The 27,992-nt window shown below is 39.9% G+C and overlaps 3 protein-coding genes across 4 annotated transcripts in view; 2 read left to right on the top strand and 1 right to left on the bottom strand.

The window, feature by feature from the left end:
* Window positions 1–145: 145 nt before the first annotated feature.
* On the bottom strand, window positions 146–25,410 carry LOC106093818 (uncharacterized). Its single transcript, XM_013260979.2, has 4 exons — window positions 25,235–25,410; window positions 6,557–8,082; window positions 585–758; window positions 146–511 (listed from the first exon to the last, which is right to left on the bottom strand). Exons 2-4 carry the CDS (start codon window positions 8,024–8,026, stop codon window positions 323–325), a joined length of 1,833 nt encoding a protein of 610 aa, XP_013116433.2. The 5' UTR covers window positions 8,027–8,082; window positions 25,235–25,410; the 3' UTR covers window positions 146–322.
* On the top strand, window positions 12,109–22,144 carry LOC106093819 (uncharacterized protein KIAA1143 homolog). Its single transcript, XM_013260980.2, has 3 exons — window positions 12,109–12,325; window positions 12,449–12,593; window positions 21,917–22,144. The coding sequence occupies exons 1-3, from the start codon at window positions 12,221–12,223 to the stop codon at window positions 22,138–22,140; spliced, it is 474 nt and encodes a 157-aa protein (XP_013116434.2). The 5' UTR covers window positions 12,109–12,220; the 3' UTR covers window positions 22,141–22,144.
* Window positions 22,199–27,992, top strand: part of LOC106093817 (uncharacterized) — a 19,048-nt gene continuing 13,254 nt past the window's right edge. Inside the window, exon 1 of one of the 2 annotated variants that reach the window (XM_013260978.2) lies at window positions 22,199–22,288. The gene's annotated coding sequence lies outside the window, so the exon portion shown is untranslated. Of the gene's footprint in view, window positions 22,289–22,410; window positions 22,499–27,992 lie in introns of those variants that run through there. The other variant, XM_059370189.1, reaches the window with a different exon arrangement.

The following is a 27,992-nucleotide window of genomic DNA, read 5'->3' as shown; positions in this document are numbered from 1 at the left end:
CGACACCACCTATAGGAAGACGGTTATATAAATTCGAAGAAAAGTTTTGTATTATAGAAGCCTTAAAAATGACATAACCATTGATGACATATTTTTCAGATGTTGCAAGGATTTAAATACACATTTCTATATCAAATACAAGATATAATTGAGAATAAGCTTGCAGCGTGTTTATTGAATTGAATGTTCGCAAAAAATACATGAAATTCATTCGCTACATGTATAAGTTCATATAAATTCTATTAGGAATTATAGTTTATACGCTCTTTGCTAGGATAGCAAAATGCATGTCATATGAATCGTTTGTTAAAATGGTTCTGGTTTATTTGGTATCACCAAGCTTTGCCTTCTTCAGCTGTGCTGCGCGGTGGACTGCGTAGATGTGATTTTCAAACTGAGTGTATGCTTCAAAAATACTGCTACATCGATTACATTTATACGATAGAGTTACAGGTGATAAAGTAATGCGGTGGTCTTGGGTTAAATGCTTCAGCAATTTCCGTAGAAACAACTAAGAGAAGATAAAATTATGTCATTATTAGAGGCATGCGTTTTTTCCTTTTCTATGTTCAAATGAAACTAACCCTACCACAATGGGAACATTTTCCACCATCTCGGCATTTTTTAGCAGCTTCTTGCATAGAATTAGTAACCAGTCCATGGGTACCCAATAGATGGCGTTCCAGGCCTTCGTATGTAAAGAACCTACATTGGCACTTTTTGCAAACTAATGGAGCCCAGTTTGTATTGGAATATATCTGAAACGTAGTCAAAATACATTAAATGATAGGTTACACCATAAAATCTTGAAAAATGACCCACCAATGGTAGAGTCAAATTATTTTTTTTTTTTTATACCCACCACCGAAGGATGGGGGTATATTCATTTTGTCATTCCGTTTGCAACACATCGAAATATCCATTTCCGACCCTATAAAGTATATATATTCTTGATCAGCGTAAAAATCTAAGACGATCTAGCCATGTCCATCCGTCTGTCCGTCTGTCTGTTAAAATCACGCTACAGTCTTTAAAAATAGAGATATTGAGCTGAAATTTTGCACAGTTTCTTTTTGTGTTCATAAGCAGGTTAAGTTCGAAGATGGGCTATATCGGACTATATCTTGATATAGCCCCCATATAGACCGATCCGCCGATTTAGGGTCTAAGGCCCATAAAAGCCACATTTATTATCCGATTTCGCTGAAATTTGGGACAGTGAGTTGTGTTAGGCCCTTCGACATCCTTTGTCAATTTGGCTCAGATCGGTTCAGATTTGGATATAGCTGCCATATAGACCGATCCTCCGGTTTAGGGTCTTAGGCCCACAAAATGCTCATTTATTGCCCGATGTCGCCGAAATTTGGAACAGTGAGTTAAGTTAAGCCCGTTGACATACTTCTGCAATATCGCACAGATCGGTCAAGATTTGGATATAGCTGCCATATAGACCGATATCTAGGTTTTAGGTTTTGGGGCCATAAAAGACGCATTTATTGTCCGATGTCGCTGAAATTTGAGACAGTGAGTTTGGTTAGGCTCTTCGACGTCCTTCTTCAATTTTGCGCAGATCGGTCCAGATTTGAATATAGCTGCCATATAGACCGATCATGGGTTTAAGGTTTAGGGCCCATAAAAGAGGCATTTATTGTCCGATTTCGCCGAAATTTGGGACAGTGCTTAGTGTTAGGCTCTTCGACATGTTTATGCAACTTGGCCCAATCATGGGTTTAAGGTTTAGGGCCCATAAAAGAGGCATTTATTGTCCGATTTCGCCGAAATTTGGGACAGTGCTTAGTGTTAGGCTCTTCGACATGTTTATGCAACTTGGCCCAAATCGGTCCAGATTTGGATATAGCTGCCATGTAGGCCGATATCTCGATGTAAAGTCTTGGTCCCATAAAAGGCGCATTTATAATCCGATTTCACTGAAATTTGACACAGTGACTTATGTTCGGCTTTTCGACATGCGTGTCGTATATAGTTCAGATCGGTATGAGGTATATGAGTATAAGGTATGAAATTTTTACCGAATTTTGATGAAAGTTGGTTTACATATATACCCGAGGTGGTGGGTATCCAAAGTTCGGCCCGGCCGAACTTAACGCCTTTTTACTTGTTTTTGTAATTATAAGGCCCTAGAAGAGCATTTGTCGAGTTCTATGTGCGGTATCTCTTTTTAGGCAAACAAAGAATATAGAATAAGAACTGTTATGCTATTGGAGCTATATCAAATTATAGTCCGATTCGGGCCAAAAATGAATGCTGAACATTGTAGAAGTCATTGTGTAATATTTCTGATCATTCAGATAAGAAGGGCGCCTTTTAGGGGCTCAAGAAGCAAAATCGGGAGATAGGTTTGTATGGGAGCTGTATCAAGCTATTGATCGATTCAGACCATATTAGACATGTGTGTTGTGGATCATGAGAGAAGTCGTTGCACAAAATTTCTGCCAAATCGGATGAGAATTGCGCCCTTTAGAGACTCAAGAAGTCAAGATCTCAGATCGGTTTATATGGCAGCTATATCAGGTTATTTATCGATTTACGACATACTTCGCACAGTTATTGGAAGTCATAAGAAAACACCTCATGCAAAATTTCAGACAAATCGGATGAGAATTGCGCGCTCTATTGTTGGAAGTGATACCAAAACACCACGTGCAAATTTTCATTCAAATCGGATGAGAATTGCGCCCTCTAGAGGCTCAAGAAGTCAAGACCCAAGATCGGTTTATATGGCAGCTATATCAAAACATGGACCGATTTAAACCATACTTAAGGCAATTGTTGGAAGTAATACCAAAACACCACGTGCAAAATTTCAATCAAATCGGACGAGAATTGCGCGCTCTATTGGCTCAAGAAGTCAAGATCTAAGATCCGTTTATATGACCGCCATACCAGATTATGAACCGATTTGAATCGTACATGGCACAGTTGTTGGAAGTGATACCAAAACACCACGTGCAAAATTTCATTCAAATCGAACGAGAATTGCGCCCTCTAGAGGCTCAAGAAGTCAAGACTCCAGATCGGTTTATATAGCAGCTATATCAAAACATGGACCAATTTAAACCATACATAAGGCAGTTGTTGGAAGTAATACCAAAACACTACGTGCAAAATTTCAATCAAATCGGACGAGAATTGCGCCTTCCAGAGGCTCACGAAGTCAAGACCCCAGATCAGTTATATGGCAGCTATATCAAAACATGGACCGAATCAAACCATACTTAGCGCACTTGTTGGAAGTGATACCAACACACAGCGTGAAAAATTTTAGTTAAATCGGACGAGAATTGCGCCCTATGGAGGCTCAAGAAGTCAAGACCCAAGATCGGTTTATATGGCACCCATATCAAAACATGGACCAATTTAAACCATACTTAAGGCAGTTGTTGGAAGTAATACCAAAACACTACGTGCAAAATTTCAATCAAATCGGACGAGAATTGCGCCCTCCAGAAGCTCACGAAGTCAAGACCCAAGATCGGAGTATATGGCAGCTATATCAAAACATGGACCGATTCAAACCATACTCAGTGCACTTGCTGGAAGTGATACCAACACACCACGTGCAATATTTTAGTCAAATCGGACGAGAATTACGCCCTCTAGAGGCTCAAGAAGTCAAGACCCCAGATCGGTTTATATGGCAGCTAAATCAAAACATGGACTGATTTGGCCCATTTACAATACCAACCGACCTACACTATTAAAAAACATTTGTGCAAAATTTCAAGCGGCTAGCTTTAGTCCTTCGACAGTTAGGGTGCTTTTAACAGACAGACGGACGGACATGGCTAGATCGACTTAAAATGACATGACGATCAAGAATATATATATTGGGTTGCCCAAAAAGTAATTGCGGATTTTTTAAAAGAAAGTAAATGCATTTTTAATAAAACTTAGAATGAACTTTAATCAAATATACTTATTTTACACTTTTTTCTAAAGCAAGCTAAAAATAACAGCTGATAACTGACAGAAGAAAGAATGCAATTACAGAGTCACAAGCTGTGAAAAAATTTGTCAACGCCAACTATATGAAAAATCCGCAATTACTTTTTGGGCAACCCAATACTTTATGGGGTCTCAGACGCATATTTCGAGGTGTTACAAACAGAATGGCGAAATTAGTATGCCCCCATCCTATGGTGGAGGGTATAATAAAATTGCAAACTTGAGCCAACTTTGTAGTGTGTACATTTCTATCAAATCTAATAATTCTGCTCCTCGGCCTGAATCCGAGGATACTTACGCCTTACGTCTCAGTAGTTTTGTGGACTGCTATGGAGAAAAAGTGCAACACAAGGACCATACAATAGGTTCAGTGAATATGAGCTGTCTTGGCATAGGCGGAGCGATGAGGACCACGCCCACTAGGGCACTGGAGACTATTCTAGATATCCGAGCCATTGACATACAGATTAAGTGTGAGGCAGCCACTGCGGCTATGAGACTTAAGGCGATGGGGGAATGGATTGAGGATAGGAGCAGCTCATACTATCGCGGTATAATCGAGGCGACGTTAGGAAACCTGGAAGGAAGGGAAGAGGTTTCCGATCGAATAACTGAGATGAACCTTGAAGTCGAGTGCGAGGCACTGCTGCCATCGGCACATTCTTGGATTGACGGAACCCTAGTATTGCCATCTGGAAGATCATGTTACACGGATGGATCAAAGCTAGAGGACAGAATGGGCCTAGGGGTATACATTGAGAACCCAGGGACTGAGATCTGTTTTAGACTGCCTGACCATAATACGGTCCTGCAGGCTGAGATCCGGTCGATCACGGAATGCGTGAAGTGGTGTGGTGTGTCTTGCAGTGTAAGAAGGAGTTTAATGCCTTCTCTGAGGATGGCAAAATCCGCATCGTTTGGGTGCCAGGCCATAACGGAGCAAGGGGATATGAAAGGGCAGACGATTTAGCGGTGAAGGCCAGAGGACGGCCGTCAATAATCTTGGTTAACCCGAAGCCTTTCGGGTTGACGCAGTCCGAGTTAAGGGAGTGAACGACAAATGCGCATGCAACATTGTGAAAAATCCTATGGGGGGATCCAGATCTTGAGAAGACGAGGATATTACTGAAAGGAAGTAAGGAGGAGGTCAGTATAGCTATTGGTATTGGACGTCGAGTGTAACATCTTTACCGACACTAAAATTGCCATAAGGGCAATAACAACCAGGACGGTAAGGTCACGAACGGTCTTGCAGTGTAAAAAGGAGATTAACGCCTTCTCTGAGGATGTCAAAATCCACATCGTTTGGGTGCCGGGTCATAACGGAGTAAGGGGAAATGAAAGGGCAGACGATTTGGCGGTGAAGGCCAGAGGACTGCCGTCAATAAACTTGGTTGACCCGAAGCCTTTCGGGTCGACGCAGTCCGAGTTAAGGTAGTGGGCGACGAATGCGCATGCAACATTGTGGAGCAGCGAAACGGTCGGTAGGACGGCGAAAATCCTATGGGGGGGATCCAGATCGTGAGAAGACGAGGCTATTACTGAAAGGAGACAAGAAGGAGGTCAGTATAGCTATTGGTATCCTAAGGGGACACATAGGACTACGAGCTCACTTATGTAAAATCGGTGCGGCAAGTGATAGCATGTGTAAGGCATGCGGGGAAGATGATGAGACGTTGGAGCATTTCCTTTGTCATTGCCCGGCTTTCGCGTCCAACAGATACCGGCACTTAGGAGGAGACACAATACCAGACATGAACCAACTTAGGGAAGTGGTATTGAAAACAATTAAGGATTTTGTAAATAGTTTCTAAAGCGCACAACAAACCGATCACTGGCTTAGGTGTATGTCCATAGTGCGGATTAATATCTGCACCCTCTTTTCAACCTAACCTAACCTAGTGAGTGTCTATGATGCTCGATATGACAAGGCGAGTTGTTGATGCCTTTAAATAATCAATGGCCACCCTGTTTCCGCGGCAATCGGTTTTTTAAACCGAAAAGAGCTACTCACCCGCAGGTGCATGACGAGGATCGCCATCTGTGTAGAAGCGTAGCTGGGTCCACCGGCTGCAGACAGTGGAATGCTTCATACGGAGTAGCTGAAACGGCTGCCGCAGACAAACAGTGGTATCGAGCAGAGAGTCTCAGTGAGAAGGCGGCACCGGGTAAAAACTGAGTGCCTATGATGATGAAGGCGAGTTTTTGACGCCTTTAAATAACCAATGGCCACCCTGTTTCCGCGACAATCGGTCTTTTAAACCGAAAGGGGCTTACTCACCTACAGGTGCATGAAGAGGATCACCACCTTCACATATAAATTTGGCTACAACAACAACGCTTAACTTAAAATTATGGATAAGTAAGTAAGCTGAAACGGCTGCCGCAGACAAACAGTGGGATCGAGCAGAGAGTCTCAGTGAGAAGGAGGCACCGGCTCTTGCATAAAAACTGAGTGCCCATAATGCTTAAGGCGAGTTATTGACGCCTTTAAATAACCAAGGGTCACCCTGTTTCCGCGGTAATCGATCCTTTGGACCGGAACGAGCTTACTCACCTACGTTTTGTGTGTTGATTTTCTATGACTTACCATGATCTTATGTACCCATTGCATGTGATAGCGCAATTGTCCAAAACCTCCATAGTGTCTATCACATATTTCACATACCACGATATTTGCTTTGGCTTCCATTTCAGATTTCGTAGTATCGCTAGACGATGGCCCTTCAACAATGTTTGAAAGCACAGGAGCTGCTCGCAACTGGGCACTGATTGCTGGTTGCATGTTTTTGCTTTCGTTATCCTTGTTCTTTTTGTTATACTCCATAGCTATTCCCACCAGGTTAAGTCTGGGTCTAAAACTAGAAATTTTTGCCGGGGCTTCCCAATCATTGGGAGGTGCCAAATTGGTTTCAAGTTTGAAAGATCCAGCACACCGAACTTTGTGGTGCAAAATTTTTCCCCTGTCCCTAGTTTCAAAACAACAATTGGAACATTGGTGTACTTGCAAAGGCTTAATCTCGTTAAGCGAAATTTTCCTATTATGAGCCACAAGCATATGGGAAGTAATTTCTGCATTTTTTCTAGTCCCAAAGGTGCACAAACTACATTTGTACCAGAAACCTTTTACATGGGGTGTATCAAGGTGCTTGGCCATTACAAGACCAGATTCTGTATGGAAATTGCAAACTTGGCAACTCTTGGTGTTCTTGGTGAAAGAATTATTTGTATGCACGATATTGTATTCATTTCGCAAATATTCCTCAACTAGTTCAATTCCCATGTGCGTAAAGAATTTACCCAGGGGACTTTCGAAATACTTAACCTCGTCGTCTTTATCGCTTGTTGCAGAGTTGGAAGGTGCTGCCAATTCCGAAAACCATTTTGAATATGGCAACATTTCGTTTAGACCTTTGTTTGGGCTGGTTTCATCTGCCAAGTTTTCTTGGGATAAAGCAAATTGGGTTTCCAATGCTTTTAGGACATCCTTTATTTGGACTGCTGGAGGTTTCTCATAAATGAATGGGACTGCAAATGAAGGTTCTTCTCTAATGAACATATCGTCTGTTAGGCCACTGAAAATATTTGACTTAACTTCAAAGGCCGAGAAAGACCCATTCAAAACGTTTGTGGAGGCTGAAAGTGGCACATCTGTAGAAGCTATTGGATTTGGCAAGACATCGTACAGACTCGATGTACAAATCTGGCCTATTGTATTGTTATTCGCAACTGTACTCCGAGATGGAGCTGGAGTAGTAGCAAAATATGTAGGAATATTGGTAGATGTCACTCTTTTGGAATGTTTTTGTGTGGCGCCATTTTTTACATCTGCCTTATTGGTTGTTGGCCCTTCAGATAAAGAATTTTTAATGCTCATCTTCGCTCGTGCCGATGTCAGAGTGCTGCGTTTGCGTTTGCCTCCAAATTTCTCCTGCAAAGCAACAGCTGATGTATTTGGAATAACCGTGAAAATATTACCAAATGTTTCACTCTCTACATCATCATCGGAATCAATGTCAATAACATCTTCAGGACCTTGATCGGTGGCAGCCATATTCATTCGGTTTTGCTTTATTTAAGAAATACGGTCCGTAGTTGCCGTCAGTTCTAGGAAAGCTGCAAGAGTGAAAGAGAAGATATCTTATATAGTTGCAAGAACAGTAAGGGATGGGGGGATCTATGGGTTGCCCAAAAAGTAATTGCGGATTTTTCATATAGTCGGCGTTGACAAATTTTTTCAACGGCTTGTGACTCTGTAATTGCTTTCTTTCTTCTGTCAGTTATCAGCTGTTACTTTTAGCTTGCTTTGGAAAAAAAAGTGTAAAAAAAAGTATATTTGATTAAAGTTCATTCTAAGTTTTATTAAAAATGCATTTACTTTCTTTTAAAAAATCCGCAATTACTTTTTGGGCAACCAATATTTGTGAATACCTAAAGTTTTTCAGAAGAATAGGTAATAATGGCAGTGTGACCCGTTTAAGCAATTTTTGTTCACATTAGCGACAGACCATAGCATCTATCAATGCAAGATCCCAAACTGTGCGTTCGCTTCAGAGATTCATGGGCGGTAAGACGTCTGGCCAGGTACTGAATTCGAAATGGATTTCAGATACGTACCCAAATGCCTTTAATTTAATTACCATATTTTCATTTTCGGCCTGCATGTCGGCCATATGCCACTCTCAAATGCCTCTTATTTGAACCCCTTATTGTTACTTTTGATCTTCATGCTGGTTTTGGGCGATGAGGCTCACTCCTAGGCCGCAAAATTGGGTGGCTTTCTTCTGAGCCGCACATTGGATGGTAAATATGTATTTCGTGTATAGGGGGCGTTTTGAGATTGGGGCCGCCCCAAGACACTTGGCGCTGTAAATGGATATCGGATTCCAAACCTAAATTTGTTTGCAAATTCGTATTTTTGGGTCAACAACGGTACAAAAAATTGCTTAAATAGCTTGACGCATCTCCTTGACATGACGTTTTTAAAAACTAGGGCAAGGGTGAGGGACCGCCCCTGCCATTCAAGTGGAAAAAACTGAAGAAACCTTTTTCAAAGTGGGGTCCATTCTACAGTATCTGTTAAAATTGAGTCATAATTGTGAACCATATTGAGTCATAAATGTGGACAAAAAAAGACGTATACCTATATCCAAATCTGGACCGATTTGGGCCAAACTGAAGAAGAATGTAGAAGAGCCCAATACAAATCACTGTCCCAAATTTCGACATTGGGCAATAAATGCGCTTTTTATTCGCCCAAAGCCTTAAATCGAGAGATCGGTCTATATGACAGCTATATTTAAATCTGGACCGATCTGAGCCAAATTGAAGAAGGGCCCAACACAACTCAATGTCCCAAATTTCGGTGACATCGGACAATAAATGGGCTTTTTATTGGCCAAAACCTTAAATCGAGAGATCGGTCTATATGGCAGCTATATCCAAATCTGGACTGATCTGAGCCAAATTGACGAAGGATGTCGAAGGGCTTAACTTAACTCACTATCCCAAATTTGGGCGACATGGGACAATAAATGCGTATTTTATGGGCCCAAAACCTCAAATGGAAAGATCGGTCCATATAGCAGCTATATCCAAATCTGGACCTATCTGAGCCAAATTGAAGAAGAATGTCGAAGAGCCTAACACAACTCACTGTCCCAAATTTCGGCGACATCGGGCAATAAATGCGCCTTTTATTCGCCCAAAACCTAAAATCGACGGATCGGTTTATAAGACAGCTATTTCCAAATCTGGACCGATCTGGGCCAAATAGAAGAAGAATGTCGAAGAGCCTAACACAACTCACTGTCCCAAATTTCAGGAATATCGGATAATAAATGTGGCTTTTATGGGTCTAAGAACCTAAATCGGAGGATCGATCTATATGGCAGCTACATCCAAATCTGGACCGATCTGGCCCAAATTAAAAAAGGATTTGGAAGGGCCTAAACCAACTCACTGTCCCAAATTTCAGTAGAATCGGACAATAAATGCGCTTTTTATGGGCCCAAAACCTTAAATCGAGAGGTCGGTCTATATGGCAGCTATATCCAAATTTCGACCGATCCATGCCATATTGTAGAAGTATGTCAAGGGGCTTAACTTAACTCACTGTCCCAAAATTTCGGCCACATCGGACAATAAATGCGCCTTTTATGCCGCAAGACCAAAATTCAAAAAGTTTTATGTCGGCTGATCATTTTACGCTACCTTCTCATGGCGAAACAATTAAAGGTGGTCTCATTTGTACAACATCCACAAATCTTGTCATCAAGCTGATCAACGTTTTGCCAACACACCCAAAGACATTTGTGTGTGTATGTGTATGTATACGTGTGCGTACATGAGCCTAGAATATCCGAGAAAGAATATAACAAGAAAGAGAATGCAAACAAAAATTTGTCATCTTAATACCGTTAAACCTGGCCGGCTGTTAAAAGCTTTTCGCGTGAGACCTTATTAAATCCGTCTTGCTACCTTCTGTTAAAGCCTCAATAGAATGAAGAGCGAACATTATGAGCGCGTTGAGCTTTGTTTTTTAAGCGTCGCTTTTCAAAAAATAAACTCTGCTTTCTCTTTGTTCTTATCTTCTTTCTCTAATATTCTATGTTCATGTACGCACACTTTTGCACACGAAAGGCAAATTTCTTTGTGTGTGTTGGCAATACGTCGATCAGATAGATGACGAGATGGCGATTTTACCATGTGGTTTTTATGTTGCTATATAAATGAGACAATTTTTAAATAATTTTGCCATGGCGACGTCCCTCAACGCGCCCATTATGTTAAAGCCAAAACAGAAAGAGCGCGTTGAGCTTTGTGTTTGGACGTTGCCTTGAAATATGCAACTCTGCAACCAAGTTCCACAAAAGTAACGCGCAAAATTTAAACAATTTTTAACTTTGACGCCTAAAAACTCTTTACGAATGTCCACATAGAATGACTCTCGATTTTAGTCGTCAAAGTTGAAAATTCTTTAACTTTTGCGTGTTGCTTTTATGGCACTTGTTTGCAGAGTTGCATTTTTCAACGCAATCCTGAAAAGCAAAGTTCAATGCGCTCATTATGTTTTCGCCTTTAAGGCCTAGAGCATGGTGGAATTAAGAAGGTTAAGTCACTTGTCCAACAACAACCATACAATCCTGTCGGGATGGTAGCGCAAATTCCCACTAGGCTGTCCACTTTCTGAACACATTTTTAAACGACTCTCTAGTTTTTATTTCCATTATCATGTGTAGCAGCCTCAACATCAACAGATTTATGTTTATAAACGTGTAAATTATAAATTCAAACAATTAGAATGTGAAAAAGGAACAGAATTTGGAAAAATTCTAAAAACCAAACCAGGATCCTCTATAGAAAGTAAGGTCACTAGCGAAAACATAAAGTGGATAGGACCCATGAACATCATTAAGGATGTCAAATCTGCCGATTGAAAATGTCATCAAATAATAGAACACGTAAACAAGGAATGAATGTAAGAACAGAACAGGTTGACATCCTCAAAGCGAAGTACTAAAAAAAATTAAAAAAAAAAATTGTATGTCGGCTGATCGCTTTGCCTAACCTTTTCCAGTGAATTCTGTGGCAATACCATGGTGAAACAATTAAAGGTGGTCTCATTTGTACAACCACCACAAATCATATGGTGCTATCCACCATCTTGCCATCCAGATGTTATTTCAACCAAAGGAACGAGCACTCGTGTGTATACGTGTACAGGTAAAATGAGAGAAAGAAAATCACAAACAACTAGAACGTGCAAAAAAACGGTGTGGTTTTGCTGCTTACATTCCCACGGAAGTAACATCTTAATACCGCCAAACAGCCCGGCTGTTTTCAGCTGTTCGCGCGAGATCACCTTTATCAATCCACCTTGTGACAATACAAAGACTTTCGGCAACTATTACAATTTGTAGGACAAATATTCATTGCGTGCGAACGACCCATAACAAAGACTAAAGCATCATCAGCTGACTGCGAACAAACACTAGTGGTGAGTTTCTGCCAACTCTGAAGAGTATGTTGAGTTCATAACCAACTGTTTTTGACGTTTTCTCCTACACCAACATCTAGAACTACAGCAAATGCAACTCTGTTGCGAATGAAGACAACGAAAAGTAAATGCCAAACTTTTTCGCAAACTGAAGAAAAATAAACAAGCCCAAAAACGTGTTGTGTGAATTTTTCCGGTATTTTGTTTTTATGGAGTACTTTTGTGGATTCTACCGTGTGTTTGTTCTGTTAAACTATGTCTAAGCGTAATATCGCCTATATTAAGCCACAAGATCCATCCTTTTTAGCAAAATTGAAGCAAGAAATAGGATACAAAGAGGGCCCAAGTGTCGAAACCAAAGTAGGTGGTGGTGATTTATTGTTTGTGTTCGTTTATATAGCTGATGATCATGTTGCAATACATGAGGTGATTTAAAGAGCTTTAAAACTGGTGCTAATAGTTGAACATATTTTTCAATAATAGCGACAAAAAATAGAAGATTTGGATGATAACTTCTCCGACAGTGAAGAGCCGGAACGCGAAGACGAAAAACCCCTGGTGGTGGTGCTAAAATCCGGTGATCTTACCGAAGAGGAAGCCAAGGCCGAAGAAAAACGCTTGGCCAAAGGTAATTGAAAATTGTAAACAAAGAAATCAGCATCCATCCTAGAACTACACTACAAATTGCAATTAGAAGAGATGCGCCCCATCCAAACAAGATACGCCATTAAAGCACACGCCATTCGTATTGCTCCGATGTGCGCGATTTAGACCAAAAGATAAGGTGTACTCTATTCCACCCGTCCGTCCGTTCACAGTGTGTCTGTCCGTCCGTGGCTTTCTTTGTGCTTGTTTTGTGTTGCTATTCGTTTTGTTTTGTGGCGAAGAGTGTGAGTGCGAGTGTGTTCTGTCAGTTAGCTGTCATTTTGGGTTTAGTTGAGTCAGAGTCGAGCGTTGTGTCTGTCGCTAGTTATTTTTTGATTTCGTCGTTTCCACGCTCCTCTTTTTCTACAAAATTTTTCCAACAAAAAATATTTTTTGCAAAACAGCAAAAATTTACTTGTGACCGCATAGTGGCTGAGTGCATGTAAAAACCTAAACGAGAAGCAAAATAGCAAGTGAAAAGTGAAAAAAAACTGTTTTCCCCATTGAAAAACCATACAACATTTCTAAAAATCGTCTAACGACGGTGTGAAAAATTTGTTAAAAATCACACACACGCACACTCACAAATCTCAAAAAGGTATGGAAAAATCACTGGACTAGGGAAAATAAAGCCTTGTGCCTTCTTTTCCATATGAAAACATAAATCTGAACGGTGTTTCTGTGTTTTTTGTGCATAATCTTTGGCTTCTCGAGAATTTTTAGCTCTAAATGCAGTTTTTTTAAGTCCTTAAGAAAAAGAATTTCATAACCTCAAATTTTGTTGCTTGACAAAAAAAAAAATGCCTTCAAAAGCGGATAGACTCCTGGCCATCCATCGGAACTGTGTACTTAGAGTGAGGGACTTTTGCTGGGAGGCACGTTAGTTCTTCCGAATGTGGACATTGACCATTTCCAGAATTGCTAGGAACTTTTTTGCCAGCGGAGCAGCACCCTCAATTAATCTGCATGAACGAGTGAAAAAATGAAGTCGATTCTATGTGACACTCATGCACACTCACACAGTCATTCGGCCAGCCAGCCAGCCAGCCAACCAACCAACCAACTGGGGCTCCGCTAAAGCAAATGCGATGATAAAAGTGAACATTAAAACGGAATGGGCCAACAACAACCAAAACGGCGGCGGAGGCAACAGCAAACAGCAGCAGCTGTCGTCAGACGATGCTAAGACAGCCCGCGCAATAAACCAACCAACCAACCATCCATTCAACGAAACAACCGACAGTAGGTTAGAGACACGGCTACAACAACACCAACAGCCAGAAGAGCTGGGAGCAACAACAACAACAACAATAATTGCAGGCTATCAGCAGGGAGACGCAAGGAAAGAGTACATTCGGACGGACAGACTTGCAGAGTTAACGACAGAAAAAGGGCAAATCTATTCCAAAAAAAAAAACAAGACCCATCCATTGGGTCGTTGGTCTAGCGCCTTTTTGGGGGAATCATTTCTTGTTGCTCCTCTGCTAATTTTTGATGTTGTTGACACCAATATCGATGACGGTTGCTTCTAAAACACAATATTGGAAATGGATAAATTGACGAAAAGTCAGCTCCAACGACGACCATAGATTAGATAGCAGTTGCTTAGCAGGCAATTTGGACACACGGACGGACGTAGGAAAAAGCTGAACAGCAAACAGTATTTGTCCAACGAACAAATGTTGAAAAGCAAATCAAAAATAAAAGAATGCCCAAAGAAGAATAAAGACACAAAAGCAAAGACAAAAAGCAACCATCGACGAATGGGGAAGCAAAGGAAAGGACGACAATGCATGATGTAAAGCGTAAAGCATGATAAATTATCGAATGAAAAACAATAGGTATGAGAACAAAATGGATGGTTGGATGGATGGATGGTCGGTCGGTCGGTCTCACATCCAATAACTGCGTGTTCTGTATTTCGCTTTTACAACAACAACAACAACCACAATAGCAGTTGAGCCAGCTGCTGCTTCTTCCTGTTTCACAGCGACCCCCATCTGACCACGTTCTCGGGGGGCTGGCTAGCGGGGTCTGTCGCTTACAAATAATCATGCGGAGGACATGAACTGTAGCACTTTCATGAGGCGGTGAGATTTTTGTATGTGGGGGCTTTACAGAAAAACGTAACGCATTACACCGCCAACGCCAACGAATCCTCCGCATCTCATCCTCAGCTCATGCATAGGGTCAGCAATTTTGTTGTTGCTGCTCTTTGATGATGATACCATTTTCCCCTTAATCCGGGTATGAGTTGACACAAGTAGGAAACTACTGCCACCTTTCCACAGAACACTCCTCATTTATTTGCACAAAAAAAAACCTTTTTGAAAATATGTTTTATCTATAACAAAAATTTGTATGCCAATTACTTGAAACTTGGAAATAGACCAGCCATCAATGTTGTTCTCTTTACCAGGAATTCGGAATGACACTAATATTTATAGTGTCATGCGATGCATTGTTTTTTTGGAATCTGTAGTTACTTTTGTAGTTTTCGTATAAACTCCCCATATACCACATGTAGTGCAAAATATCATAACTCCTAAGATATGAAGCCTGCTATCACTTTTAATCAATCAATGTGAAAAATTTTAATTTGTCAGAAAATTAAGGAGAAATAATCATCCAATTTGAAATTGAGATTTCCTCATGCAGAAAATCCATCTGCAGATTATGGTATGACTGTACCACATAGGATGCCGCCGCCTATAGCGACAGTGCAAAATCATTTCTAGTAAAGGAATGTATATCCAATCCATAAAAACGTGTCTATTGGATAACCGTTTAGTTTATTTCCGACTTATACGAATATTGAAGGCCACCAGATTTCATGGGATTGCCTGTCTGTCTATGGAGGTTGGAATCCTGGTGAGAACATAAAAGTCAGACAATTCGTTAATTGCATGCATAAGAGTTCTCTTTTTTGAGAAAATCTGACTTACCCTTGACAATAAAAAAAAAAATAAATGTACAAGGTAGCATTTGTTGAAAGTAATCGCACAATTTCTTAAAAAAGGGGCACATTTCATGGTCGCTGACACGAAGCGTCATCAATTCAGACGACAACACAAGATAACGTTGAACTGTGATCTATGTGTTGTTTATCCTTATCACACAGGTTACGGATAGTTCAACGATCTGTAGGAAGTAGCTGCAACTGAAGTCACGGACCATCAGCGGTATCGCGCGGAGAATCTCATTGAGATTGGCCAAAATGCTTGTTGTTGTTGTAGCAGTGTGTTACACACTGAGGCGGCAGCCCTTGCCGATGAAAAACTCCATCGGGTCAATCCGGTACGTATAACCGGCTGCCATGGGATTGTTGTTGTTGTTGTTGTAGCAGTGTGTTGTACACCGAGACGGCAGCCCTTGCCGATGGAGGATTCCATCGGGTCAATCCGGTACGTATAACCGGCTGCCATGGGATTGGGATTGTTGTTGTTGTAGTAGTATGTTATACACCGAGGCGGCAGACTTTGCCGATGAAGAATTTCATCGGGTCAATCCGGTACGTACAACCAGCTGTCATGGGATATGATGACAAGGCGAGTTATTGGCGACTTTATATAAACAAGACGCTCCTGCGGCAATCGATTCTATGGACTGCAAGGTGCTTGCTCACCTCTAGAATCTTGATGAGGATCGCTACCTCCACCTTCACAAGTAAATATGTGGCTAGCAAACAACAACCACATGCAAATTGCAATTTTTGCCCATGAACATTCCACTTCTCACATATCAATGAGTGCAGTCAGATTCAAGTTTAAGCTTAATGATAAGGGGCCTCCCTTTTATAGCCGAGTGCGAACGGCGTGCCGCAGTGCGACACCTCTTTGGAGAGAAGTTTTACATGGCATAGTACCTCACAAATGTTGCCAGCATTAGGAGGGGAAAACCACTTCTGAAATTTTTTTTGTGATGGTCTCGCCAGGATTCAAACTCAGGCGTTCAGCGTCATAGGCGGACATGCTGACCTCTGCGCTACGGTGGCCTCCAAGTAATGGAATGTACACAACAACCACCACCAACCAACCACATCTAAATCTGGGCCGATTTCTATGAAATTCACCAGTAATATTGGGGGTCATAAGAAAATCCTTCCTGCAAAATTTCGACAGAATCAGATAACAAATGATCACTTTTTTTTGCAATTTTTCTCAAAATCGGACGAACAAATATATGAAGGCTATATCCAAATCTGAACCGATTTCGAGCCAACTCCTCAGATACTGTGGCAGGCGTCGAGGAAAGCGTTTTGCAAAATGTCGGCAAGATGGATCAATAAATGCGCTTGCTGTGACTCTAGAATTTAAAATCGGGCGATATATATATGAGAGCTATATCTAAATCTGAAGCGATTTCCATGAAATTCGCCAGTAATATTGAGAGTCAAGAGAAAATCCCTTCTGCCGAATTTCGGGAGCTATATATAAATCTGAACCGATTTTGACCAAACTCGACGTATATTGTGGTAGTCATCAAGGAAACCGTTGTGCAATATTTTGGCAAGATTGGTCAATAAACTGATCAATTAGTCAATAAATGTGCTTGCTACTACAACTACCAATCCCATGGCAGCCGGTTGTATGTACCGGATTGACCCGATGAATTCCTTCATCGGCAAGGGCTGCCGCCTCAGTGTACCACACACTGCTACTAAAGGGTGATTTTTTTGAGGTTAGGATTTTCATGCATTAGTATTTGACAGATCACGTGGGATTTCAGACATGGTGTCAAAGAGAAAGATGCTCAGTATGCTTTGACATTTCATCATGAATAGACTTACTAACGAGCAACGCTTGCAAATCATTGAATTTTATTACCAAAATCAGTGTTCGGTTCGAAATGTGTTCAAATTGGAATGGCTACGTAAATAAGCAAAATTGCCGCATTTGGAGTGAAGAGCAACCAGAAGCCGTTCAAGAACTGCCCATGCATCCCGAAAAATGCACTGTTTGGTGTGGTTTGTACGCTGGTGGAATCATTGGACCGTATTTTTTCAAAGATGCTGTTGGACGCAACGTTACGGTGAATGAACACATTTCGAACCGAACACTGATTTTGGTAATAAAATTCAATGATTTGCAAGCGTTGCTCGTTAGTAAGTCTATTCATGATGAAATGTCAAAGCATACTGAGCATCTTTCTCTTTGACACCATGTCTGAAATCCCACGTGATCTGTCAAATACTAATGCATGAAAATCCTAACCTCAAAAAAATCACCCTTTACAACAACATAAATGTGCTTGCAGTGGCTCTAGGAGTGAAAATCGGGCGATATATACATATGAGAGCTATATCTAAATCTGAACCGACTACCATGAAGTTCACCAGTAATGTCGACAGTCGAAAAAATCCTTCCTGCCAAATTTCGTGAGAATCGGTTAACAAATTACCATTTTATTGCATTATTACTAAAAATCGGACGAACATATATATGGGAGCTATATCTAGATCTGAACCGATTTTTTTCCAATTTCAATAGGCTTCGTCTCATGCCTGTACCAAATTTGAAGACGAAAACTGCGACCTGTACTGCACTTTTTATAACTTTGTAAAAGAATAAAATATTTCGTAGATCAATAAAACGGCAAAAAGAAGTTCCCAAAAAGGTTTCGACATACCCTGAAATGTGGTCACGAACACGTACATTATATACAAACCTAGCTACTGTATTCATCACCCGTTTCAGGTTTGGAAGATTATAGTCAAACGTTCCTGACGTTATCTTCAAGCCATATAAAAGTTGAAGCATTAACAGAGCGTGAGCAAATCTGATTTTCACCCACGAAGGGAAATAAATCCCTGCCGAATACAACCGACGCAAAATACCATAAAAACGAGAATGGAGAGAGTCAATATGACAACCGAAATTAAGGTCTTCATTAATTACTATCCCCAAACATTTAATCCTGTCAACAATGTTTACTCTAAGATTCCCCACAAAAATATCAAATCCAGGCTGGGTCTGGGATCCAAACTGTAATGCCTTAGTTTTTGAAGGGTTGATAGAAAGCGAGTTAAGACTAGACCATAACAAGATTCGTCCTTTAGAAGCATTAATATTCGTCTCCAAAATATTGCTAAAACCACGATCCACACTAAAAAGAAGATATATATCGTCTGCAAAAAGAAAGGTCTTACACAAGTTAGGCCCAAGGTATTCAGAAAAATCATTAATTTAGAGTATAAACAGGAGAGGTCCTAAAACCGATCCCTGCGGCACACCAGAAGGGAGGGGAAAAATGCTAAATCGAGCTCCATTAAAATCAACAAATTGTGATCTACCACATATACGACATAACGAGCCTAGAAAAGTTAATGTTATCCCTTAATTTCTCAAGCATAGTACCAAAGCAAATAGAATTTAATGCCTAGGTCAAGTCAAGAGACAAAAGGACACAATCTTTTCCATTATTCAACCCATTCCGTATTGACTCAGTAAGATGAAGCAGCACGTAGATTTCGTGCTGTGACCTGATCGAAACGCATATTGAAAATCAACAATTTTATGCCCAGCTCCCAACATTATCTATTGAGCCTTTACAAGGCGCAATAAACATTCGATTTGAATGGACGTGGCATTTTTTTATAACTTCCAATAGTGATGACAAATACAGTCTATATCCTATTTATTTCATAAAACCATTCAAATGCGATCCATGGTGGAGGGTATATAAGTTTTGGACTAACCGAGCTCTACTCGCTTTTTCTGGTTATTGTTTCAAATGAAGGAAATGTGCGGAGGCAATCAAAATTTCGGAATCCAGTCATTCTTACTCCAATACTTGCCACGATGCATTGCTTTCTCACACCACTTTGGGGAGAAGTTTTTTCAAAGCTGCCACACCACTACCAACCGTATTGATCCGATGGAATCTTTCATCAGCAAGGGCTGCCGCCTCGGTGTACAACACAATGCTACAACAACAACCAAATGGTACATGACTGCTTCTTCCGGTCTATGCGACCAATAGCCGCGGTTACATTATGGCCATTGGTTATTTAAAGGCGCCAATATTTCACCTTGTCGTATCAAGCATTCAAAACAGTTTCGGAATACAGTGTGTTTTCCAAAGACGGACAGAATGCGAAAAAATGTTATAACTATATTAAATTTTAAGTGACCCGAATTTCATATTCGCTACGCCCTTGCGTAGCGAATGCTTTTGGTTAATATTCCAAAATCGACAATTCTGCTTATTTACGTACCCATTGAGCCAAAAACGAGCTTCGTCCCTCAATGGAAGAAGCGCGCGATGAACTTTCTTAACAGAGCACGCCTTTTGATAGCAATATTCAATAATTTGCAAGTTTTGTTCGTTTGTAAGACGATTCATGGTTAAATTATAGACCAAACTAAAGACGTTTCACAGTGAAACAAATCACGAAACGTGTGTGAGCTTTTAAACCAGTGTTTTCAAAAAGATAATAGCTAAAAGAATCACCCTATTTGCTGCGGCCGTTTGCAGCGGAATGTGTAGTATTCTATTTTGTGACATAACCCCAAAGTGTGCACTAAAGGCCAAAACAGAATGAGCGCGTTGAGGAGCGTCGTATTGAAAAATGCAACTCTGCACACAAATGCGAAAAAATCAGCACGCAAAATTTAAACAGTTTTTAATTTTAACAATTACAACAACGCCATCTACATGTGGCAGCACTGAATGACGCCCACTTTCAAGCGTCAAAGTCGAAAATGTTTTCACTTTACCGCCATGGCGAAACAATTAAAGGTGGTCTCATTTGTACAACAACCACAAATCATATAAAGCTGATCGTGGTTTTGTCACACACAAAGAAATTTTCGTGTGGATTCGTGTGTGTATACATACGTGTGCGTACATGAGCAGAGAATATGGGAGAACGGAGATAACAACAAAGAGAAAGCAAACAAAAATTTAACATTTTAATACTTCAAACTTGGACGGCTGTTTACAGCTGTTCACGTGAGACCACCTTGCATGATTGTTGCATTTCTGTAACGTGACACTCAAAAACAAAGATCAATCCCATGGCAGCCGGTTGTATGTACCGGATTGACCCGATGAATTCCTTCATCGGCAAGGGCTGCCGCCTCAGTGTACCACACACTGCTACTACAACAACAACAACAAAGATCAGCGCTCATTCTGTTCACTGTACTTTTTGGTACCAAATAGTACTTTGTGGTACCAAAAAGTCCAAGTACCTGGGGAGCCGGACCAGCCCCAAAACCCATTAAAATAGATTTATTTGACGATTATGAAAATATGGGACTCACATGAAAGGTATTTGGGAGAAGATTACGAATATGGTCAGGAAGTAGGAATAGGTTTTATAATTTATTGATAACGGACTGGGGCGGACCCTCCACCATTACCCCAAAAACACCACCCAAAATCAAAAGTGGACCGATAAGCACAATATTGGTATCAAATGAAAAGTATGCGGGAGTAGATAACGAATCTGGCATACAAAATCATGTCGAAGTATAGGGAGTCACCCCACCCCCACAAAAAACGCCAAAAATGGGCACATTAGCCAATCACGGATACATGGGACTCGGTTTGTTTGTTCTGTATAGATGGAAAAACGGCAGAACCGATTCTCTCGAATTTTTCGCATATTGTGTAGGTTGGTCTGGAAGGAAACATCGGCTATATAATTTTTCGGTATCGGAAGGGGGACGGACCCTCCGCCTTATGCCAAAAACACAACCTAAAATCAAAAGTGGTCCGATGGGCACAACTGAAAGGTATTGAAGACCAGAAAACGAATATGGTATTAAATTTTGGGTCCAAGTACCCAGCGGGCAAGACAGCAACACTTAATTTTTACTAAAAAAATTTTGCCATCGTAACGCAGAGGTTAGCATGTCCGCCTATGACGCTGAACGCTTGGGTTCGTATCCTGGCGAGAACATAAGAAACAATTTTCAGCAGTGGTTATCCCCTGCCAATGCTGTAAGGTACATTTGTAAGGTACTATGCCATGTAAAAGCTTCTCTCCAAAAGAGGTGTCGTACTGCGGCATGCCGTTCGAACTCGGCAATAAAAAGGAGGCCCCTTATCGTTTAGCTTAAACTTTAGTTGGACAGCACTCAGTGATATGCGAAAAGTTTAACCCTGCTCCTTAATGGAATGTTCATGGGCGAATATTAAATTTTTTTATAATTAATGATTGTTTTGGGAGATTGAACATTGTTTTTAAATCATTTGCTTTTGTCAGGTTGCTAGAAGTTTTCTCAAAATTTAATCTAAGCTTATTCTATTATTATATTTGTGAGTGTTACTATGTTAGTCTCTCAATTTTCATTGCAGAAGCCGCTGAAGCTCCAGCCGATTTAAATCAACCCATCGTTTTTCGTAAACGACACAAACCATCAGAGGCTTCCGAAGCTGCTCTAAAAACTTCATCATCATCATCATCAAACTCGAATAAAGCAGCCAAGTCGAATAAGGAGGATAAACGTAAAAAGGCAGACATCAAAAATACTGCAAAATTATCCTTTAACGCCGACGAAGAAGACGAGGAGGACGAGTAGAAAGAAATAGGAGCCAGAGTTCAGCAAACAGTTGTCACAAAAAATCGATCAATAAATTGGGAAGTTTTCACGTAACAATCATCATATTTGGAATTGGAGTTCGAGTAGGGGATATTTACAGACATACATATTTATAAATGTTGAACAGGTATGTATGTATGTATACCCAGTATATATGTATGTTTGTCCATACGTATAAAATCACTTTTAGGTTTTCACATATATAGAGAGAGAAGATACAAACGTATGTATGTATATGTACTTGCCTAGGTGTATGTATGTATCACATTAGTGTTCTTATATACTAGCATTTGGTGTACATAAGTATGCATGTTTGTATGTGTGTGCGAATGGCTAGGTACGTATGTATGCATTTATATCATGTCATTCTTATACATACTAAATGACTTTTGAGTAGTTCGTGGTCTTATATACTAAATTTTTTTTTTTTTTTTCATTTTAATGCTGAACTAATTTTAATGTTACAGTCAGCATATTATTTTGAAATTTGTTTTTCATTGCATTCAAAAGCACCTACAATTTTAAGTAATTCTACAAATGTGTGTATGGAATGAAATCGATATGGAGAACCGATTAAATTTAGTTGAAGTTGTTCATGTAAATATGTTTATAGTTCACAGAGGCTACCGTAGCTCAAAGGTTAGAGTGTCTACTGACAATGACACTGAAGAGTTGGAATCCTGGCGAGAACACCAGAAAAAATGTCAATGGGGTTTATCCCCTCCTATCTTGTTTAAACCGTTGAGTGGAGCGTACGTTTTGTTGTTTAGCTTCGCAAAAATATTCTAAATGCTAATTTTGCGTATGAACATTCCACTAAGGAACAGGGCAAACTTCTGACATATCAATGAGTGCATTCCGATTCAAGTTTAAGCTCATTGATAAGAGGCCTCCTTTTTATAGCCGAGTCCGAACGGCGTGCCGCAGTGCAACACCTCTTTGGAGAGAAGTTTTACATGGCATAGCATGGCCGGTAGCATGTTGTCTGCTACTGGGACCTCGACTGGTGGAGCGGCTGCGTCAGGCTCCAACTAGACGACAAACCGCTAATATGCAGCGGCTTTTGACGAAGACATCTGACGGGAGTCTTGATCTTCCCATGCCTATAATTTGCCTAGGCCATCGGCCTTCTCTGGCCAACCAATACGTTCTTTGGGATTTTTTAATAATAAAAGGCGAATCGCTCTCAGATTTATCGAGAGGCTTGATGCGAATGATCCTAAAACTCTTACTGATAAGGAGAGAGACTGCCTTAATTGGGCTCAGGGATTCGCTGTGCAGGCTACTCTAATGATTACACGTCTATATTCGGAAACGGCACCGCAGTCAGCTAAAAGGCTGCGGTTACCTGGAGGGCATTCCATATGGGAACCTTTGCTAATGTCGCTGAGGACAGCTTGGTGATGGTAGTTGTCAACAAGAAGAACATGGCTGCATACCTAGGAACAATTGGAATGGGATAGCCAATGGACTGTCATCTGTATACTCCGATATCCTTGCGGAATTGCCTGGGTCTCCTCCATCGGGGCCGATACAAAATAATTGCTTTCGGACATCAACACACTAAAAACAGATTGGCCTTCTCGACCAATGGCACACGCGTGGATGCCAAGGATTCCCTCAAATCCTGAATCCATATTTGGCAGACTTAGGAACAGTAATCCCAATCTCTCAACCACCGACTGGAAAATTGGTAGAATGGATAAGGCTGATAAGGAGGATAAGGATAAGGCATGGAGGGAGCAAAAAGGTATTACGGATTTGTAATTCGACACGGGATAACTATGAGCACCACACAGGCTGGAACTTTGAGCTCCGATCTGTGTGGAGTTCATTGTAGTAATCACGACAATCTTAGCTGCGAGCAACCGGGCGCGTCCACAGGTTGCGGATAGTGCAATGCCTCATACGGAGTAGCTGCAATTGCAGTCACGGAAAACCATCGGTATGAAGCGGAGAGTCTCAGTGAGAGGCCGGGCGACACCGGCTTAGATACTGGGTACCTAAGATGCTCGATATGGCAAGGCGAGTTATTGGCGCATTTAAATAGCCAATGGCCATTATTTTCCCGGGGCGATCGGTCCTTCGGGCCTGAACGAGCTAGACAAGGATCGCCACCTCCACATATAGAAATTTGGCTACAACAACAACGGATTTCTAAAAGCTTTAAATTAAGGCTGGTACTATCTATGTTCACTTGATTACTTTTTTTAGATAATAGATTTTGAAACAAAATCTATTCTTTATCATTCAGAAGGATGAATGTCAGTAGGGCATTCCCCCATAGCTTTTGAGACAATATTAATAAAATTAATGTTATCTTTCAGATTTCTGTAGTATTTCAAAAAAAAATCGCGGAAAACATGTGTTTTCAACTGTAGTACCGTAGCAGCAGCCATTACAGAGAAACTTTCACAAAGGTGGAACCGCAAATACAAATAAATTTGAGCTAAACGATAAAGACCATGCTTTTTATCGACATAATCAAAGGGTATGCTGTATTTTTTACACTTGTTAGTGCGAATACTCACTCTTAGTACTGCCCTACAATAAAAAACACTGATCGTAAGGAAAAAAAGACATTAACGACGAAGAGTCGCTTGCATTTGGAGAGGGATAACAAATTATGCTCATGTTCTCCATAGGATTCGAACCTGGGTGTTCATCAGTACTAGGCTATAAGAAGAAAGGAATTATGCCATTGGAAGCATTTAGCTGGCCAGGATCAGTCCGCCCATGGGTTGGAGTCTTGACAGGAACATCAGAAAAATGTTCGTTATTCTGGCGTTATTTGTGAGGTACTATGCAATGAATCGGACAGCACTCGTTGATATGTAAGAATCATGACCCTTGTTTCTTAATTCAATGTTCGTCGGCATATTTGGAATTTTCCAAGTCAGGGATGCAAGAATCCGAATACAACAATCAACAACATAGAGAGATTTCATTTAAATGAATATGGGTGATAAAAATACGAACGAAAGGGCAGAACCATACACGAGCGAGCTTGTATCCAAATTAGAGATTGATTAAATGGATTCCGATTATATATAAGATAATTTATTATACATACCAGGTATTCAAATTATTTGTTTAAATGAAAGCGAATTTCACGTGGAGCAATGGAAATGGAATAAACTATCCAATATTCGAAAAACACATATATCAATGTGTTTCCAAGTTTCATACAAACTAAGAAAATAAATTTAAAATGCGCCAAAGCAAGTTTGACACAAACCTTCTACAGAATTTTAATTCACAATAAGCCTCATATTGTGAGCTAATATCACATTCTAATCAGTGGCAGCGTAAAAACGTGACGTTGTGACGCAACGATTAGGTGTAAAATTAATCTGATTGAATAACCAGGGACCGAATTATTGCATGCGTGAATGGGAAAAATCCTTCGAAATTTCTCTATTGTGAATTATGTATCTCTTTGTTGAACGGAAATTTTTTGAAATTTAAGAACGCAAATGTCTAAATCGAATATTATTTATAAAAACTTGGACATAAAAATGTATATGCAAGTGGTATACCACCTATTAAATACGAGATGAAATTTCATTCGATACGAAATCGCACTCATCAGGTATGCGGCAATTCGGCCCCAGGTTCAGGAAGATTCATTGTAATGGTACTAAAAACTTCCTTTATGAGTCGAAAGAGTACTTTATAACATTTTGACGACGCTCCTCAACGCCTTTATGAACAAAAATCTAGTTTTGTAATTTCAAACTACTACCGACTTGATGTATCACGTAAAATTCCATACAAATAGTGTTAAACTTCAACTATTGTGAATGGAATAAATTGGAAATCCATTATTCTCAATAATTGGAGTAGACTACACAATTTTCAAGTTTACACCAGGGTACTCTTTTCAGCTCTTAACGCGGAATGCTGTGAAGCTACATATAAAAAAAAAAACATACTTATAGGGTTGTACTCTATTTGGATTTTCACGTGAGCAATTCTGCATCTAAAAAATTTAAATTTAAAATGTGTGAGAAATTAAAATGTTTTTTTTTAGGCTCATGGTACTATGTTCGTTTTTCACCGGTTAAAACACATGTTTTTCACGGCTACTTTTTGAAACACCAAAAAAATCTCAATGATGACATATTGCTTCTGTGAACATTTTTTCATCAGTAATGAGGCAATGTCCTACTGAATGAAATCAACAAGTTATTTTGCTTTAAAGTCTATTATCTAAAAAAATGTAGGATTTTTCGATTTGAATGCGAACAGTTACTGCAAGTTTTTCACCATTTTTATAGTGAATTTTAACATTTTCAATGCGTTGTAAAAGCGTGTATCGTTCCATTTTTAATAAGGGCGTAGTTCCTGCTTCAAGAGAGACGGGTGCCAAAAAGTCGGGTGATTCAAAATATCACCTCTTGTTGGAAAGAACTTTATCTCCACTTTATGAAAATGGAAAGAAATGATAATGCTTTGATGGGCAAAGTTTACGAAAAATTAAAAAATGTTGCAAGTTATTTACGAAAAAGAAATCATTGAAAATGATGTCATTTTTAAACCGACCGAAGGTATTTAACGTAAAAGTTAACAATAATTAAAAGGAATAATACAATTTATGTACAATAGGTACGTAAGATCTTACATCAATTTAAGGCGAGTAGTCTTTACGGTCATAGGGCCCAAAATCCCGTTTGGTGGCTGTAACCGACCAATAATTGGACACTAAGACCTCAAACGGCTACAAATTTGGGTAACTTGAAATTGTAGAACGATTATTCTTAATTTTTTTTGGAAAAATATTTAATATATAAAGAATGCTTATGTTTTTGTTTCAGACTATGCCTGTTACTTATGTAGGTTTTAAACTGGTTTTATAGATTTTTATCACCCACCTACAAATATTGTTCTACGACATTTACCAGCGTTATTGTACATTTCTGTGAAAAAAGCTAACTCTTCCCTCGTAACCCCCGTGGCTCTATATTGATATATACGTACTATGTACATATTTCTTATATTTTTACCCAAATCTGTTTTATAACATTTTCATCGACTGCTGCTGCTTTGTTGTCAATATTTTTTTTTCTTCTTCAACTGTTTTATCCAATTCCCCTTTGGCTTGCTATTCGCGCCGTAGACCGCTGTTTTAGTAAAACATCGGGGCCATTTCAAAAATTGAATTTCAAACATAATGGCAACACTTGTAAAAACCAAAGTTGCGGGGAATTTTCATGCATTGTTTTACAGTTTGCTTTCCCATTTTTAATACATTTTTTTGCGGGAAATTTCCTTAATTTAAAACCATCTTCACGGTTTTTTTTACCCAAAGTGCTAAGTCTTCCATCTTATGCTGTAGTTTTACATGAAGTCGAAAAAGCGGCATTGAATCATTTTGGGTATGTGTGTGTGTGTGTGTGTATTTTTCGTTTTCGTTAAACATTTTATTGGTTTTGTTTTGTTTCACCTATTCGTAGCAATTTTGTGCATGGAATGAATGTGTGGTGTATTAAGCATTGTGTGCGGTGCATGCCATTTGAAAGAGAACTTACATGTTTGACTATAAATTGAGTGAATATGTTGTTAAACAACAGACAAAAATTGTTGAATATTTTCCACTTAAATTTCTAGTGACATTTCATGTTCACTGAGATGTGGCTCTCAAACATTACGTTTTTTGTCGTTTTTAAGAGAGACATGTGTGGCTCTTTTTGCTGGGCAAATTCACTCTCTCTGTGTGTGCCTCTTAATTAAAAAAAAATAATCAACCCTCTGTGGTGAATGTAGTAGAGATTGTTTTCTGGCAGACACCATTGATGCAGTGTTGCTACCACATATGTACAGTTTTGTAT

This window comes from Stomoxys calcitrans, chromosome 1, assembly GCF_963082655.1.
Source record: "Stomoxys calcitrans chromosome 1, idStoCalc2.1, whole genome shotgun sequence".
Lineage (NCBI taxonomy): Eukaryota > Metazoa > Arthropoda > Insecta > Diptera > Muscidae > Stomoxys > Stomoxys calcitrans.
Note: the sequence above shows the minus strand (reverse complement) of the source record. Positions and strands in the feature narration are given on the sequence as shown.